The 16,756-nt window shown below is 35.8% G+C and overlaps 1 protein-coding gene and 1 long non-coding RNA gene across 5 annotated transcripts; both read right to left on the bottom strand.

The window, feature by feature from the left end:
* Positions 1-3,539: 3,539 nt before the first annotated feature.
* On the bottom strand, positions 3,540-13,797 carry LOC113709611 (replication protein A 70 kDa DNA-binding subunit B-like). 4 transcript variants are annotated; one of them, XM_072066589.1, is made up of 11 exons: positions 13,418-13,797; positions 13,094-13,295; positions 12,874-12,925; positions 6,542-6,715; positions 6,189-6,459; positions 5,901-6,110; positions 5,731-5,809; positions 5,506-5,635; positions 4,555-4,712; positions 4,358-4,478; positions 3,540-4,279 (listed from the first exon to the last, which is right to left on the bottom strand). In XM_072066589.1, the coding sequence occupies exons 2-11, from the start codon at positions 13,129-13,131 to the stop codon at positions 3,860-3,862; spliced, it is 1,653 nt and encodes a 550-aa protein (XP_071922690.1). In that variant the 5' UTR covers positions 13,132-13,295; positions 13,418-13,797; the 3' UTR covers positions 3,540-3,859. The 4 variants fall into 4 exon arrangements, with proteins under 4 accessions (XP_071922690.1, XP_071922689.1, XP_071922691.1 ...); XM_072066588.1 differs by having other exon boundaries at positions 13,094-13,797; XM_072066590.1 differs by having other exon boundaries at positions 6,542-6,705; positions 13,094-13,796.
* A 735-nt stretch (positions 13,798-14,532) lies between these two features.
* Positions 14,533-15,709, bottom strand: LOC113709622 (uncharacterized). The gene is made up of 2 exons (XR_003452758.2): positions 15,543-15,709; positions 14,533-14,848 (listed from the first exon to the last, which is right to left on the bottom strand). It is a non-coding gene; the product is annotated as an uncharacterized lncRNA (long non-coding RNA).
* Positions 15,710-16,756: the final 1,047 nt, after the last annotated feature.

Here is a 16,756-nt window from a genome sequence, read left to right as displayed (position 1 = left end):
TCCTAAAATCAATTACTAAGGTCTCATATAAACAGTAAAAACCAATAGATGCTTACACATAAGTGAATAGTGGCATGAACCAGTAATGCTGACAAAGTCTTCACCAGAAACTTGACTTTTCAATGCCAATTCTTCCTTCTGCTACTGGTTTCACATCTAATCCTACGAAATTATCCGATTTTCCAAGGATTAGGTGTTCAATCTGCATTAGGTGTTCCCTCCTATGACGGAGTCCTGTACTCTATTGGCATTCAACTCTCTCTCTTTCTGTGTGCGGGCTTTTTATTTTTGATTTGATTGTCAACTCTTTGGTCTCTATTAAACTCCACCTGAACTATTTAATCAGTCATCAGTCAAAATAGTTTATCATTGCTAAAAGCATTTATCAGTCATCAGCGATCTATTTAATCAGTCAAAATGCTTAAGCGTGTCCTCGGGACTTTTAAAGTTTAAAGTTTCATTCGCATGGTCATAGACAGGCATGTATCCTTGTTTTATAGGATAATGTTTTATATCATTATAGACTAATTTATAGACAGAATAACAAACTACAATTTCATGATATCCGTATACTTACTAGACCAAATGCACAATAAATCTATCATTTGAAACATAGTTTTAGGCCTAGTCGCATTTGATCCTGTATTCGTTGATCCGGTCCATCTAACATTGATAATTTACGAGTCAAATATTGAAAAACTGGTAGCAAGATCCCCTCCCATCCACGGGCCACCAAAAAGTTATGACTATATATAGGAGATTTGATTTTTAATTCTATTTCCTAAACAATAATTTTAAAAATTTACATTGATGATTTCAAACCTTTTTAAAACCACACTATTCAAATAATGTTAATATAGTTTTGTGGAAAAGAAAAGTACTTTTGATTGCTTAATTTTGGAGTTGCTGTAAAAGACAACTGTGTTGTCCTTTCCCCAAAAACCAACATCTTTTAGCTTAAATTTTTGCAATACATTTTGTATAAAAATCAGTACAATTCTGTTTATAATAAATACTCTAAAATAATAGTCTATATTCCTATCTAATATTAAGGCATTTGAGCATGTCATGTTAAAAAAAAAAAAAAATCTGAATTGGCAGAACAACACGACACACATGCATGCATTTGAAATGGAGAGGATCATGACCCGGTTAACTAATGTGAACTGGAACAGCACATTCTTTCTTTCCTTTTGTCCCCTTTAAAAAAGAATAAATAGTGCAGTACTCTAGTTTTCCCTTGGTGAGTCGGACTGCGAGCTATATATACTGGAACAAACAGATGGAAGAGAATAATAATCCACAACAGGGCACTGGAGATGGCTCTAAAGGCTGCTTTTCAAACCATTCTAATTTCCATCTACGCTACTTTACATTTTTTATGCTCTCAAGTTTTAGGCCTTGATTTCTCCTTTTATAGACATGCCTTGTCCAAAGTCCATTGAACGTGGTAAGCATTGCAATTTGTTGGACTCAATAGGTCATATCGATGTGAACAATTTCAGCGTTAATTCTTTTCATATCTAACAAACAATTTGTAGGCATACACAGACCATTTTCCAAGCTATCAATGGTCTCCTCTCCTTAAGAACTGTGCGAAAATGGTTGCCGATTGCTTAATTTACCTAATGGTGCGATTCATCTGGAACGCAGCCATGGGTGGATTTTCTTTTTCGTTTTCTATATTTGCTATTTGGGTCAATGTTTCAAGAATTGATGTACACAAGGAAAATTGTACTGTAAACGTGCCTCGCAACCACTGGTGATTGTCGAGGCTCTAATTAGAATTTCTTTTATTACACCACTATGGGAACCGGGTTTAATTACACCCATCTTAGATTTTATTTTGATCACAAATATACTTTAATTATTGACTGCCCAATTGTGGCCTTGAGGCAGTGAATTTTATTTTATTTATTTATTTTTTTTCGCTTCTTACACTTTGTTAAATGTACTAGCTAGCATTCAAGTAGAATAGGCCATTGTTGCTTTATTGGGAGCTTCCATTCGAAAATTTTCTTTGCTGAATCGACTTTAGAAGCTGGGACATAATTCAGTTGCAGTACACAAGTGTAGCTGTCCTGTCGGACACGGACTCTGTGTACCATGCAATTGTGAGACGCATCCACCTTTTTCATCACTCTATTCTATCTTTGGGCTATTTATGCGACAGGTATACGTTGTATTATAAAATTATTAAATGTATTTTTTTCCTATTTTTATGAAATTATGGATCCAAAGACACTCACCAAAACTGTAGATTGTCTCAAGTTATTTCATTTTTCTGGGTTCTGACTATATATTTCTGGCATGTATGTGTCTTTGCTATGTTTTTCTTATTTTTGGAAATCCGAAAGATATTTTGTTCGAATCATTTTTTTATTTTAACAAAAAATTGGCCTGATTTGAACGTCAATCATTTTGATTTGGAATCCGGAATTTACCACTGTGGAAGCAGGTTTAAGTTAATGAATGTTATATTTTACTTTCAACATACGGCCATTGTATGGAATATTATGTACACTCATATTTTACAGATTCTTTTCTAAAAGTATGACAAAAAGCTAAAATTATACACAGAAATTTGTACGTGTGAATAGTCAATATGTATTTAAAAGTTATGAGTAAAATTATTACAATTTTCAAAAAATTATGCTACCTTAAATCTGTATATGTATGGCTTCCAAGCATTAAATTTGAAAGACCCAATCGATCTAATATTGTGAACAATTTTGCCATTACTTGTTTTCGTATTGGACAACCAGCTTGAGGCGTGCACAGGCGACTGTAGCTGTAGGGTGCTTCGATTTGAAAATTTTCTTTTCCGGGGATCCGGGGATCGTGTCTGGATGCTGGGACACCATTCTCTTGAAAAGGTCAACTGAATATTCATTATCTTCAATCTTTACTTTGATTTCAAAATTCTGAATTTTAGTGCTTGTTTGTTTTACCTTTTCCAAAAAAGAAAAGACCGAGCACTTGAAAATTCACCTATATTTTTCTTATAATTCTCTTTTATTTTGAATAAGTTCATTTATAATTTCTTTACTACTAATTTACTTTCTCAATAGTTATAATACATCATAAAATCGAAAGTTTTACTTTTACTCTTATAGTTAAGGTAAACTAGGGTTTTTGCACATTTTGATAGTGTGGTCAGTTGATAAGATGTGTGTACTAAATTTGGTGGATAAGAGCGAGTATTAAGTAAGAGAAACTGTGTGATTAGAAGTACTAATATTAAGTTAGTGAATCATAAGTTAAAACAAAAGTACAAGAGATTCAAGGAAATAGGCTTGAATCGATGTGCGCCGTTTGTTACCGGTTGAGTACACCACTTGACCAATACTTTCTTACCCAAATCTTCTTGTTTTTATTTCATCTACTAGGGGGGGAGGCCCGCGCAATGCGCGGGAGTGGGGTGCCTGTGGGTCGCGCAATGCGCACTCCATAATGCGCGTGGTGAGATCTATCTAACCTTCGTAAATAATAGTGAAGAGAGAAAAGATGGAAGTTGTAACTGAGAAGCCGTACGAAAATAATAGAGAACCACATCATAGTATTATAAAAAACCATAGCTTAGATCAGGATGTTTGAGTTCATGACCATACGGACAGGGATATAGGCCCAATGATAGTTTCAGATTTAGATTAAATGCTCAGTGGCTCCTTTTCTAAGAAGGTATAATAGACCACCTTGCACTTAACCTAATTTGAAACAGTCTTATTTTAGATACTTCTATTTACATAGAACAGATAAAGGAAAAGTTCAGCCAAGTTTGTCCGTTAAAGTAGTAGTACTTAGGAATAATGAAGATCCATTCGCAAAGGATATAACTTCAAGGATGGGCTTTGGCAGTTTAGGTGCGGTGTTTCTTAGTGGGGTTGACTCTGAGTTTCATTGGGGCTGCTGCAACTGCTGCCTTTTTCTTCTTATCTTCTGTGTTAGAAGGACTGAGTTGATCCACTCCTTTGCTTTGTGTTTCTCCTTCCATTATGCTATCAACTTTTTCTATTGCCATATTTTCAGCCATGTCGGTAACATTCTTTTTGGAATGTTCTTCTTGTGCTGCTGCCCAAGTGGATGCTGTAGCTTTGTAGTTGGTGATATATTTGCTGATGACATAGTTTTCTTCTGCAGTAGCATTGTTGATATGGGCAACTATGGCATTGTACTTTTCTGAGCTCCTGGAACTGTGGATTGTATTTGATTTCTTGACCAAGCAAACTAAGTTTTTCTGCTTGATGAAATCTGCTATAGTGGCGTACTGGACATTTCCCTGTAGGAAGAATAGAGACTTTAAGTATTTATTTGAAGTGAGCAGAATGTTGCAAAGTAGTTTTGAGTTCGAATGTACCTGCTGCTCTTGCTTTTGGATGTCACTTATGCAGAATGGGAGGAGTTGTTCAGCATCATCACCACTCAGGTCAAGAGTTATAGCACCACTCATATCACTAATTTGCACTGTTAGTCTGCAGCTGTTTTTGGGTTCATGTTATTAGAAGCTTTTTTGGCAGCAGGGGTTGTTAATATTAGATTAAGGTATATGTTTACCGTGGAGTGAGACGGATGCGCTGGTAGCATGAAGTGCAGGTGATCTCGCAATCTGGCCTTGCTCTGATGTATTTGTAGCAGTGGGGGCATGAATGGTACCATAGCTTTTGACTTCTATCTAGAAGTTTTGGTATGCCTCTAATCCAATAGGGCCTTGCCTGCAATGAATGAGCATTGTATTATTACAAAGGCTCGGACAAGTATACCAAGTTTGCTAATAGTAATAGAAGTCAAAGTAGATAATCAATTTTGTAGCACTGTTAACCTATTGTGTTAAGCCATTTGTTAACATCTAGTACGCCAGGCAAGAATTGTATTAGGCCCAGAAGACCCTCTTATAAAAGATAATGCAAAGCATATGATTCTTGAATTTCACATGGGCGAGAGTTTCATAATAAAACTATAGAATCCATCAAGCAATTAAAAAGAATTAAAAAGCTTTACGCTACAGTGAGGTTCACAAGAGAGAAAGTACAATTTGACAAGTAAGATAATGAGTAGGGGAAAAAATGGTAATTACGCAGTAGCATTAAAACACGAAATTCCACCTACAAAGTCACAGAGATGCAAAAATACGAAGAAATGGGACAAACAAGTAAATAAAAAATTACTGGGTAAAATGGGAAAACAGGAGCTACTAATTTCATTAACGAGGACAAAATTACTGGATGAAAGCCCGTATATCCGGAAAAACCAAATGAAAGGGAGCATTAATTAGTTCTACAAAAACGTACAGATACAATGAAAACTAAACTGAAGACATTTTTGCCCAAAACATTCAAATCTCATTACCAATCAATCAGGAGAGTAGGGAATGGTAGTTCAAGCTTGTAGTCAGTATAATCCAATTCGATAACCCACAAGCCAATTTTGTAATGGAAGAGACTACAGACTTTTTGGCTGTTGGCATGCATGCAGAAATAAAGGATTGTGAGTGAGTTGTATATGTACCTCAACCACAGCTGTGAGATCGCTGATAGTTATAACTCTGTCATCATCTGGTACAGGTAGGAGTTTGAGACGATCACCATAAGTCCGCTCAGCAATGAAACGCGTGATTTCCTCTTGATTGTGACTGCACCTAATATTTTATTTGTTGTAATGTAAAGGATAGTAAGCCTTTTTGGTAATGAATGTTGAATAATTTATAATGTAACTATTTTAAAGTAAAGTTACCAGTTACGCAGGTCATTGGCTTGCTGAATTGGAGGATTGATTAGTATGCTGCTGGAGAATTTGGTGGATAGATGCATGGCTACAAAGTTGACAATAGCAACATAAGTTTTTCCTTTTCTGGTTTCAGTCAACTTAGGATTTTTGTAAATGGTTTTTAAAAGAGTACGTACCATGGTAAGATGTCACTCGGACTCGAAGCGCTGCAACCACAGGTTGGGTGTGGATCATATCAGCTATGTCTTGTCCCTCTTCTGATTCATGCTCTCCCCAAAGGGTCAGTACCATTGGGTGCGACATGTGATCTGTAAGAATGATATCCCTAGTTGGTGTTCCACCTCTGATTGCTTTCGGGTGCACGTGAATTGCTATTCCAATAAGATCTAATAACCAGAGTTTGATATTAAAAAGTGTAACTATGACTATGTAAATTATATGTTAAGGTAAATCAGGAATGGTACCTATTTCATCAGTTGTGTCAATGTGCTGATAAACTGAATCGTAGTCAGCAAAGTTAAACACATTAGGTATCAGAGGGGGGTCCACTTCATCGATTTCTTGGACAAGCGTGGAGTTGTCAATGGTCCATGAGCACTCATTTGGGTACGTACTGTACCTTGGCAACACATTTTGAATCCTAGCATTCGATACATAATATCTTCGATATGGTTCAAAGTACTTCCTGAAGAACATTATATCTCCAGCATAAATTAGAGCTTGAGCAGTTTGACCCTGTAATTTTGAATACAGTAAGTGCTATGGTAATTAATTAGTTGTGTATAGTGCCAAAGTATGCAATGATAAGCTATATTACCTGACTATCAACAAACACCAACTTTTGGTAGCGTTTTCCATTTCTTGAAACCTGAACCTTTTGCTTTTCAATCACTTGAACAATGGCAGTCCAGTTGTCCATGAGAGGTTGGAGTTCTGTGAAGTTTACCAGGTTGCTTTCCATTTTTTGACGTTTGAAGAGTGCTGCAGACAACTACCACAAAATCGAAGGATTCCAAAGACAAGAGTTACACTCCGAAGTAGTAAGTTCATAGAATTTAAATATAATATATTACTAAGACATTTACTGGTACTTTATTTGCTATTTACATATAACAGAGTACTGGAATTATTGACAAGATAGCTGCAATACATCCTTGTAAACTATATTAGGAGTCACATAATCTAAACTTGAATCATATACAGGAGGTGTGATCAAAATTTTAACAGATTTGCTATTTTTAGCTCTAGATAATGCAACATACAGCTGCCCATGTGAAAAAACAGGTTCTCGCAAATAAATGCCAACATAATCTAAAGTTTGCCCTTGAGCTTTATTAATGGTCATTGCAAAACAAAGTCTTATAGGAAATTGCATTCGTTCAAAAGATATAGGAGAATTAGGGTCATTTTCAACACGAAAGCAAATTCTATGTAGAAATACTTGCTTCCCAGCAAATTCACCAGAACTTATGACTGCATCTATAATATTGTGTTTAAGTGATTTGCATAGAAGTCTTGTTCCATTACATAGACCTTCTGGTGGGTCAATGTTTCTCAACAACATTATTGGTGCATTTTCTTTCAATGTCAATCGATGTGGAGGAAAACCATTTGGAGTGTGGCTATTCATGAAGTCCTCTAAAATTGCTTGCTGCGAATTATCTAAACATTTATCTCTGCTTAAATAGTCAAATGGGGTTCCGGGAAATTCCTGTATCAATTTTTCATTGATCTGATCTACAAAATCATTTTTTGTAGTTAAAATTGCTCTATTAATTAATGAGTATGTATTTTCAGAAAATATGTTGAAGTTTGGATAGACAGTTGTAATCAATTGATTTATGGATTCTGCTTCATTTGTATAGCGAAGAAGCAATGCTTGAGAGATGTGAATACTTTCATTTTTAACTGTGTTTTCTGTTCCATTACCTATACGAAGAAGGTACTTGCTAAAATCAGGATCTAATCTTGCTCTCATGTTTTCCTTCAATTTTAATTTCTGCAGATGAGGCCAAATATAAGATTTTACAAGGCTAGCTTCGATAAAGTCTGATTTTGACCCTTTTACAACTACCGGCAGAACTTGCCTAAAATCACCACCAAATACCATCACTTTTGACCCAAATAATTCAGAGTTATCCATTAGGTCTCTAAGTAAACGATCTACTCCCTCAATTCCTGCTCTATGTGTCATAGGCGCTTCATCCCAAATGATCAATTTGGCTTGCTGTAATAACTTTGCCAATGAGCTTTGTTTGCTTACTTTGCACATGTTGTTAGGATTCATGTCTAAAGGAATTTTAAATCGTGAGTGGGCTGTTCTACCTCCAGGTAAGATAGAAGCAGCTACTCCACAAGAGGCCGTTGCCAAAGCTATACATCCCTTTGATCTAACTGCAGCTAGTAGTGCACGGTACAAGAATGTTTTCCCTGTTCCCCCAGGCCCATCAATAAAGAAACTTCCTTTGCTGTGTATAAAAACAGCATCTATGATAGTATCAAATGCTACTTTTTGATCCTCATTTAATTTAGAGATAGCAGCAATATCTTCTTCATTGACTTTAAAGTTTAGCTCAGAATTTGTGTCTCTTGTACCTCTATCCATTTCATCAAACTTTAAGATTCGTGGTACTAATCCATACATATTAATGTTTTTTCCCATTGATTCTAAGAACTTGCTAATCTCATAGAGAACTTTATGTTGGACCTGATCGTTTGACAAATTCAAAGTTCTATTGAAATCTTCTGACATAGATTCTTTGAATTTTAACCATAAACTTCTTGGATCAGCAGGAGTGAAGTAAACTAATAGGGTAGCAAATAGTCTTCTAAAGCTATATGGCATGTGGTATAAAGCTGCTTCTTCTAGGCACTGCTCTTGAGGGTTATTGGATTCAAATAATCCTCTCATTATTGCTGCTTCTCTAAAGGTATTAACATAAACACCATCGACAGTTTTCAGGTCATCAAATGATGTTGGCCCTTTTACATTCAATAACAATAATCTTAAGAAGTACCTCTCACCCTCACTTGGATTTGCTGTAACAATTCGGCCTATTGAACCTCTTTGTTGCCTAATATCCCATATGCGTTTACCAGGTTTCCACACAAAATGTTCAGGAAATTCTTTGTATGTGCATTTCAATGTTTTGGCTCTCTCATCAGTAGCATTCATATGGAAAAATTCAGTTAGCATACTTTTCTTAGCAAATTTACTTTTCAAAAGATCTCTAAGATCAGCATCATCTTTGAAGGTCAGAGATTGGTAATTTTCAAGATGTAGCTGAAGGTTAATGACAGCAGGATGTGTTTCAAATAAGGGAAATCTGTAAATTCGCCAAATGGCTTCAATAGGAGAAACCCATCTTGCTGATTGGTACTCCTTAATTTCATCTATCTCTTTAGATCTGTCATCTGAATTCACAGCAAAGTGTATTTTATCATGTCCCTTATATATGTACTTATAAGTATACTTGACTACCTTTATTGTTGAGCAAATTTCAACATTCATATGGCAATTGAATTTTGCTAACAAGTAAGGATTATATGGAACTACCCATCTATTATCCAATTCATGGCCTCGAACTTTTACCTTTTCTCCATTGCTCCTCCGCCTATATGTTGGATAAGAATTTTCAGATTGTGTAGTTTTTTCTGCCCACTGTTTAGGATAATGATTTTTGCATTTTTTAACTGTTGTACCTTGCATACACACATTATCTGCATTTTTGTCGCCACAAGGACCATGCATCATGTGCTTGCGAACCATTTTAAACAAGTGTGGATGCTCTTTTTTGTCTGGAATCTCAGCAGAAACTATGTGATCATAGGATTCCGTTGAATATAATTTAGACGCTGGGTGTAAAATTATTAAGAAATGTGCATGCGGCAACCCACGTTTTTGGAATTCAACAACATAGGTGTAAGCAGCTACTTTACCCAATACCTCTTTTTTAAACAACTCTTCTTTTAAAATTTCTAATTTGGCATGAAAAACTCTAGCAGAAAGATCAACACGGTTTTGAGACTCATCAGTGGGCAGTAAGTTTTCTTTTATTTCTGGCCATGATGGGTTACAAGTCATTGTTAAAAAAATGTCAGGTTTTCCGAATTTTTGAACTAAGGCCATAGCATCAACATACCTTCTTTTCATATCACGAGGACCTCCTATAAAAGATGCTGGCAAAATTACTCGTTGCCCTACTTTTGAACCTCTACATTGGCCCTCAACTACAGAATCCATGACACCCTGTAATTGCTCAGTCCTAATTTGTTGTTGCCTATGCCGGAAAAAATCAAGCCTTTGACTCTCAATTTTTACGTACATGTCCACTACATACTGTTGAAATGCACGGGCAGTATTAAGAATACTTGGTTTATTTTTCTCCCTCATCTGGAACCTATATGCATAGTATTCACGCATGGACACATTCTCCTTTGAATTCTCAAAGTTTTTGAAAGCTGTTTCAAAAAATTTTAAGCTTCAATTTACATTTGGTAAACTAAAATTGTATTCATAAAATTTGTATTATATTTAAAAACAACTAACCTTTCTCTTCTGATTCTATTATATCTTCGGCAGATCTGAAGCTTGTTAAAGTTGCAGTCTGTTGATGATTTCTAACTGACCTTTTCCTTTTTTTTGGATTACCAGTGCCAGATCTCTGAATTCCAGGTTGCCACCCTGTTTCGCCAAAGGGAAATAGAAGTGGATACTGCAATGGATCATAACAGCCATAGTAATATTGAATTCTACGGCTTTGACCCTCTTTTGTGTATACTTGAATGTGTCTAGCATAGCTGTCCTGTGAGTTTTCACCTTCAACCCACAGTGCAGCTACTTGGGATACTGTTGGCTTGTTAAAGACTCGCTGATCAGTTTGACAGTAAGATTTCAGGACTATTTGATAATTGTTCAAGTCTGGAACATGTCTCAGGCTTCGGAAAAAGCAGGCATAAGGGTTACTTTTCATGAGTTCCATGAGTTTCACCACTATGCTCTCAGTTAGTTTTGTTGAAAAAGCCAATCGATTTGCGATTTCATGTTCAGTATCATGAAAGTATAACTGCAAAAACATTCCCGATCCTCCATGGGGAATCAATTGATTTATAAAATGATACGTTTGGCCCTGAATTTTGAAAGTATATATTCCGTTTCTTCTTTGGCAAAGCGATTTATCATAGTTAACTCCAAAAGAGGTGAAAGCGAACATACTATTGTATGTTCTTACATAGGTTCTGAAACAAATTGCTTCTTCAGTTTCACCAGTAAATAGCTCTATTAATATGTCTGGCATTTTATTCTCTTCTAAGACTACTTCTCCATCAGAGCAACAAAAGTTTGCAGACTCAGAATAAAATTTTTTGGCTCCGCAGTACTTGCAATTCTGTTGCTCTGGTAATCTATCAGCTTCCAAGCTTATCGAAGATAATGCCTCAATTCCCGTCACCACCCTTTTATGTTGTTTGCGTACATTGTTTTGTTTCCTAATCGAAGCATTTTGGTCTTCCCCACAGCTTTTAACTACATGAATGGATCAAAAATGTCATTAATATGATTTTTAATATGTTGAAGTTTTACAACTTGTTTTATTATGTAGAAGGAATAAACCTGAATTCTGTTTACACCTTCGTCTTGACATATGTTTAGCTTCTCTTGAACGTTTAGGTTCAACTGAATATCCTATTTATGCAATGGTGATCAGTTTTTGTCAATGGGATCGCCACTGTTATATGATCAACAATGGTGATCAGTTTGTTAGCTAACCTGTTAGATCCTCCATTGCTTCAGAAAGCAAGCTATAGCAAGAGTTGCAGATGGGTGGTTGGTCTACAATATTGGCAAATAAGGTGATCACTTTTAGCTAGTAGCTAGGGAGAAATCTCGGTTGGTAATGTTTGTTTCAAGAGGAAAGAATAATTAAACTTAGCAGTAGGAAACAATAACTAAACCTGAAGATTGGGTCGCTTTAGAATGCTGACACTTTTTTATCCGTCGAGCTGTAGAAGTAGAACCTATACATTTTCCACAGGATGTTAACTAACATATTTTGTAGGTCTCTTTTAATATATCTTTGGATATTTGTGAATTAAAAATGTTTTTAATTCTATGTGGTTCACCTTTGTGATATGTTGAAAATTCTGAAACATGCTCCTTCTGCCTTCGATTACCTTCAACTTTGTCTCCAGGAACTAAATAGATTGTGAAAATGTTATGCCTATATGACATCACAATAGCCTAAAGGAAAAGGGATTACAAAAATAACCTGCCTCACTGTGGTGCTTATGACCACAGTTAGGTTCCTGAATGCGAAAAGCCTGCTGTAACAGTTGCTTATTACTGGTGTGCTCATCATCTGAGCATAGAGATACAGGCAAAGGTAGTTTAGTTTACAGCCATACTTGTTGGGAGTTATTATAGAGGTAGGTGGGCATCTAAATATTCACTATAATGTAGTATATACAGCGCGATACCTTTTCCTCTCAATACTAACGAGGAGGTAAAAGTAGTCTTTGTCTTTTCTTTTTTACTTTTATAGGTATCACGGCGTTTTTTCCGTTGGATTTCTTTCTGCTCCTCAGTTAAAGAGGCATATCTTTGTCTAGCCTTTTCGTTACGTCGAGCTTTTCGGTCGAACATTTTAGAAGGATCAATGTTTCGATTCATAGTGGGTTGCTATGGAAATGTTGGGTCAACTAACAAAAGTGGTTGGAACTTGAGGTTTACACAAACTTGAACAATTCGAATGAATCCTAAGACACAAGAATGAATCCTAAGACACAAGCTTATTTGTAGTATACTTCAGCACAGATTCAGCCTACAAATATTAACCACTTTTTGCTACCGAATGAACTGCAGCTCTTTTAAAATAAGGAACAACTACAATACTAATTGCTTATGCTTTCATGTATATACACATGTCATGAAATCTATGAGCGATGAAAGAGCAAAAGATTTTTTAACTGTACTACATAATACTCAAATCCAATGTAAACAAAAGAAGATTGCCAAACAAGCATAAATTGTAAACTAACGGAGATTTCCAAGCAGGCATGAATTCAATGATAAACACAGTCCACAAAATCATTTTTAAAAAAAACAAAACAGCTATTCCAGCAAGTTTGGAGAAAGGTCGAAAATGAACTAACCTTTTTTAAAAAGAAACCGATAAAACTTGATCTTGATGAGAAGAGTTTGAGCCTGCATGACAAAAAAAATAATTAACTTGGTATGAAAGGCCGGAATTAATAAACGGACGAAGGATGCAGATGAGAACAAACACATCAGGTCTAAGAAAGCATGGTAATTCTTTTTTTGAAAGCAAAAGCCAAAATCAAATGGGTAAAATTACTTGTATACGAATCTCACCTCAATTCCAAGGAAATTCCATATCGGCGACCAAACATATCACAGAGAAACAGCTATATGTAGCAACAGATTTAACACCAACCAATCATAGAAGGAAAGGAGAGAAACGGAAGAAGATGGAAGGCTATGCGTCTAGCAAATGCGGAAGGAGGAGGAAAGCCATAGGTGGAAAACGTGGGGGAGCTAATACTTCATCTGGTGGCTGTTTAATAATTAGAGCCATTAAGAGGAATAAAGTGGAAGAAGAAGCAAATAAGCGGAAATCAAACCTAATCAGCCAAGGAATTAAAGAAGCCCAACATAATAAGAGGAACAGAAACTGACATGGGTGGCAAACATGGAGAAATTAAGAGACCGTTTAACAGAGGGAGGTGAAACTGGTGGAAGTTGAATTAAAAACCTCTCATAATAGTCACCAATAATCAAAGGGGCTTCGGTGAAATTTGCAAAGGGGCAAATGAGAAAACGGTTTTGGGTGGCAGAGGAAGAGAAACAGGGGTCTGACCATTTAATGTTAGATTTGATTACTGAGGTCCCTTATTCAGTGCCTATTCAGTGCTGTGTAATTAAGCTTAGCACCGGCCACTTCAGGATTGGCATACGAAGGATTATACTGGTGCATTTTATTTAGGAATTAGTATTCTACATATGGGCTCATTTGGTAATATGAGCCCCTAAGCAATTAAGAAAGGGACCCATCAAAATAATAAGAGGAGAGCAGACTACAATGGGTGATAACGTTGCAAGCATCATGGATAAAATAGTCATATTAACACCAATCATTGCATTAACAACTTGTACAATATCAGCTCAACATCTCTACCTTGTCCAGTTGTCCACTCAATTGACAACGATATCCAAAAAGGGCGGTTGAAACTTAAAGCTTTCTTGCACAACGAAGATTTTCTTATATATGTATAGGAGAAATGTTGGATATCTATTGATTTGTTATTTGAAGTGTTATTGTCCACTTTTATGAATTCTTATGCTTGCTACTTTGATATTTCAAGTTTTACATAGTGGTCAACTTGCTACTTGATTCTTGCATGATGTTTGGAATCTCACTGAGTTTTGGTTCACCCTATTAGCTTTGTTTTCCTTATAGGGGGTACGAGCGTGGGCGTTAGGGGTTGGTACAGGCTAGTGTCGTCTAGTTTTTGGTTTTTGTGAATTGTACTCGCGCTAGTGCTTGATTAGAGTTGAAAGTCATCTGGATCTTAAATCTTTTATTGTATTTTGAGGAATGTATGAATATTTGAGATAGATTTGAGCATAAATGTACATTCTAAATTTGGAACTCTTGTTTCATTTCCCTTTAGAAGTTATCACTTGTTTTCTTGAAGTGAGTGAGTGAGTCTTGGCAAAAGTTAGACAGGCGATCCGCTAAACCCTGGAGTACACCCTAGAGAGAGGTAGGGTCGCCACAACAATAATCCAGCTTCACAAACAAATACACAAAACTTTATACAATCAACATTTCCGACATACATAAAGAAACTCCTTTTAATATCTTGAAGAAACTGAAATACAGCAGCACTATGCATGGGAAATATTCTCCTACCATATAGCAGCAAGAATCTAAATTGTGACACCCATTAATGAATAATCACAATAATTGTCAAACAACTGTTAACTAAAATTAGTGGAGAAGCCAGTAGAAAACCACTTGTTGTAAGGACCAAGACGTTGGAGATGCTAATTACCAAAATCCCCTACGGATGTGGACCGCGAGGAGAGCAGCTTGGGTCTACTCCTCTGTAGTTTCAGGAAATTAAGAGAGTTAAACAAATGTGAGAAACTAGTATTATATGCATGTAAATCTAATAAGCAGAAAAATCCTGGAATGTGGCCTTGGTTTATCACTTTTATGGATGGGGGTGCATGATAAAACAGAAGTTAGTCGAGCGGAATTTTATAAGGCAGCACCAATATGCATCAAGTATATATGGCTATCCAACACCGAAAAGGAAACTGTCTTGAATGTTTGTTTATTAAAACTGTTTAATTAAATTGGAAAATACTAAATTTCTGAAATATAAGTTGTCAAAGAAATTTTCTATAAATGTATACGAGCTAACATCCGTTCTGTACACCAAAAGAGTATGTTCACAAAAATGGAAATGAATGTATAGTAGGGATTTTAAATGGATTTTAAAGAAGTCATCAAACATTCTAATAGGGTTGCCAAATCATTCATGGGGTGGGCTAAGGCACTTTATAGGCAAGCGGTAACAAGATCATCGATTGGAGACTATGACTACAAAATATACACTTTTTTTTTTCACAACAATATAGAGTTGAATTGCAGGGATCATGTGATATAACAAGATAAGAGAGAGAGAGAGAGAGAGGAGAGAGAGAGATCAATTTAGTTTGGAGTATCGATCAAAATAAGTTAAGCACAATGTAGGCTGTGAAAATGGAAGATAGGAGGAGGGATGATACTCACCCCAAATCACAATTTAAGGTCGGAGAAAAATTCTGAGGCCGAGGTGCGACAAGTGTCTGAAAGAGAAGGACGAGAGTAATAACCCACAACAGGGTGAAGATCACCCTTGACCTTGAGGCTGCTTTTCCCAGCATTTTGTTTCCTTAAGAGCAAGTCTAATGCTGCTTCAAAACTATGTATAGCTAACAGCTTTAATTAGGTCTCTGAATTAAGAGTTTTATAGATATGGACGCATTTCTCTCTTCAAGATTTAATGGCCTAAATTAAGTCTCCTCATCGACTTGACTTTGCCAAGTTTACTTCGTCTCTTCAACATTCAAAGTCAATTTTCACAAACTACCCCGCAGTCAGTGCTCTCATGTATCAAAATTTCTTCAACCATTAAATGTGTACACATTTACATATTGCAACTGGGAGATTAACTACTTACCGAAATATTTTTTTTTGACATGTCTGTATCGACATTTGGTATTTTTAATAAGTACCCATTTGATAATCATTAACACAAATAAATCACATTTAATCTAGCATATGAATATACACTGTATCATATTAACTTTAATTTTCTAATTAATATATGAATGACTGTTCAAAACAAATCCATAAACATTTTCTAATTAGTATATAGAGATCGAGTATGGTTGTTGGCGTGTCACTACTTAGTGTGTGTAACGTTATTATGCACTTTGAAGCGTAGGAAAATATAAATACAATTTTACATTTAGATGATAATATCTGAATTTTATTTGGTATCTTTTATTCCTTCTTTGCCAAAGCTGTTCCTCAAAGATTATTACTGATAATCGTTCAGAAAATTTTGTGTCCCTGCATAATTGGATGCTGCAAGCACGCTTTCATGTGCATGCCAATTGTATCACTCAGCTATACATGCTATTCTTCACCGGAAATGTGATACCATCGAAGGAAATGTATCGTCTGCCACTTCTGTAACTAAAACTATTAGTTAAGGTTTCCAGCCTGATTTGATTTGCACACCGTTTTATTATTTGCACTCAATCTCCACGAATTAAAATTAAAATTAATCTCCACGAATTATTTGCAGTAGCTTATTAGTTACATTTTCTTATTGTTGCAAACCGTTTTAGTGTTTACGTTTTCTTTTTCTTGTTTCTTGTCTTTCTTCTTCTCATGCACTAGTCAAAAAACGTCATTGTCAACCCCATATTTGACTTCCATTAATCTGACTGAGAATG

Source organism: Coffea arabica, chromosome 9e (genome assembly GCF_036785885.1).
Source record: "Coffea arabica cultivar ET-39 chromosome 9e, Coffea Arabica ET-39 HiFi, whole genome shotgun sequence".
NCBI classification, from domain to species: Eukaryota; Viridiplantae; Streptophyta; class Magnoliopsida; order Gentianales; family Rubiaceae; genus Coffea; species Coffea arabica.
The sequence above is the reverse complement of the archived record's forward strand: the minus strand, read 5'-3'. Positions and strand labels throughout refer to the sequence as shown.

Coding starts and splice junctions, on each gene's coding strand:
- LOC113709611 (XM_072066588.1), bottom strand. CDS start 13,131: ATGTTTGGTCGCCGATATGGAATTTCCTTGGAATTGAG. Junction 4,479..4,554: donor CGCATCCGTCTCACTCCACG/GTAAACATATAC, acceptor ACCCAAAAACAG/CTGCAGACTAACAGTGCAAA. Junction 4,280..4,357: donor TCCAAAAGCAAGAGCAGCAG/GTACATTCGAAC, acceptor TTCTTCCTACAG/GGAAATGTCCAGTACGCCAC.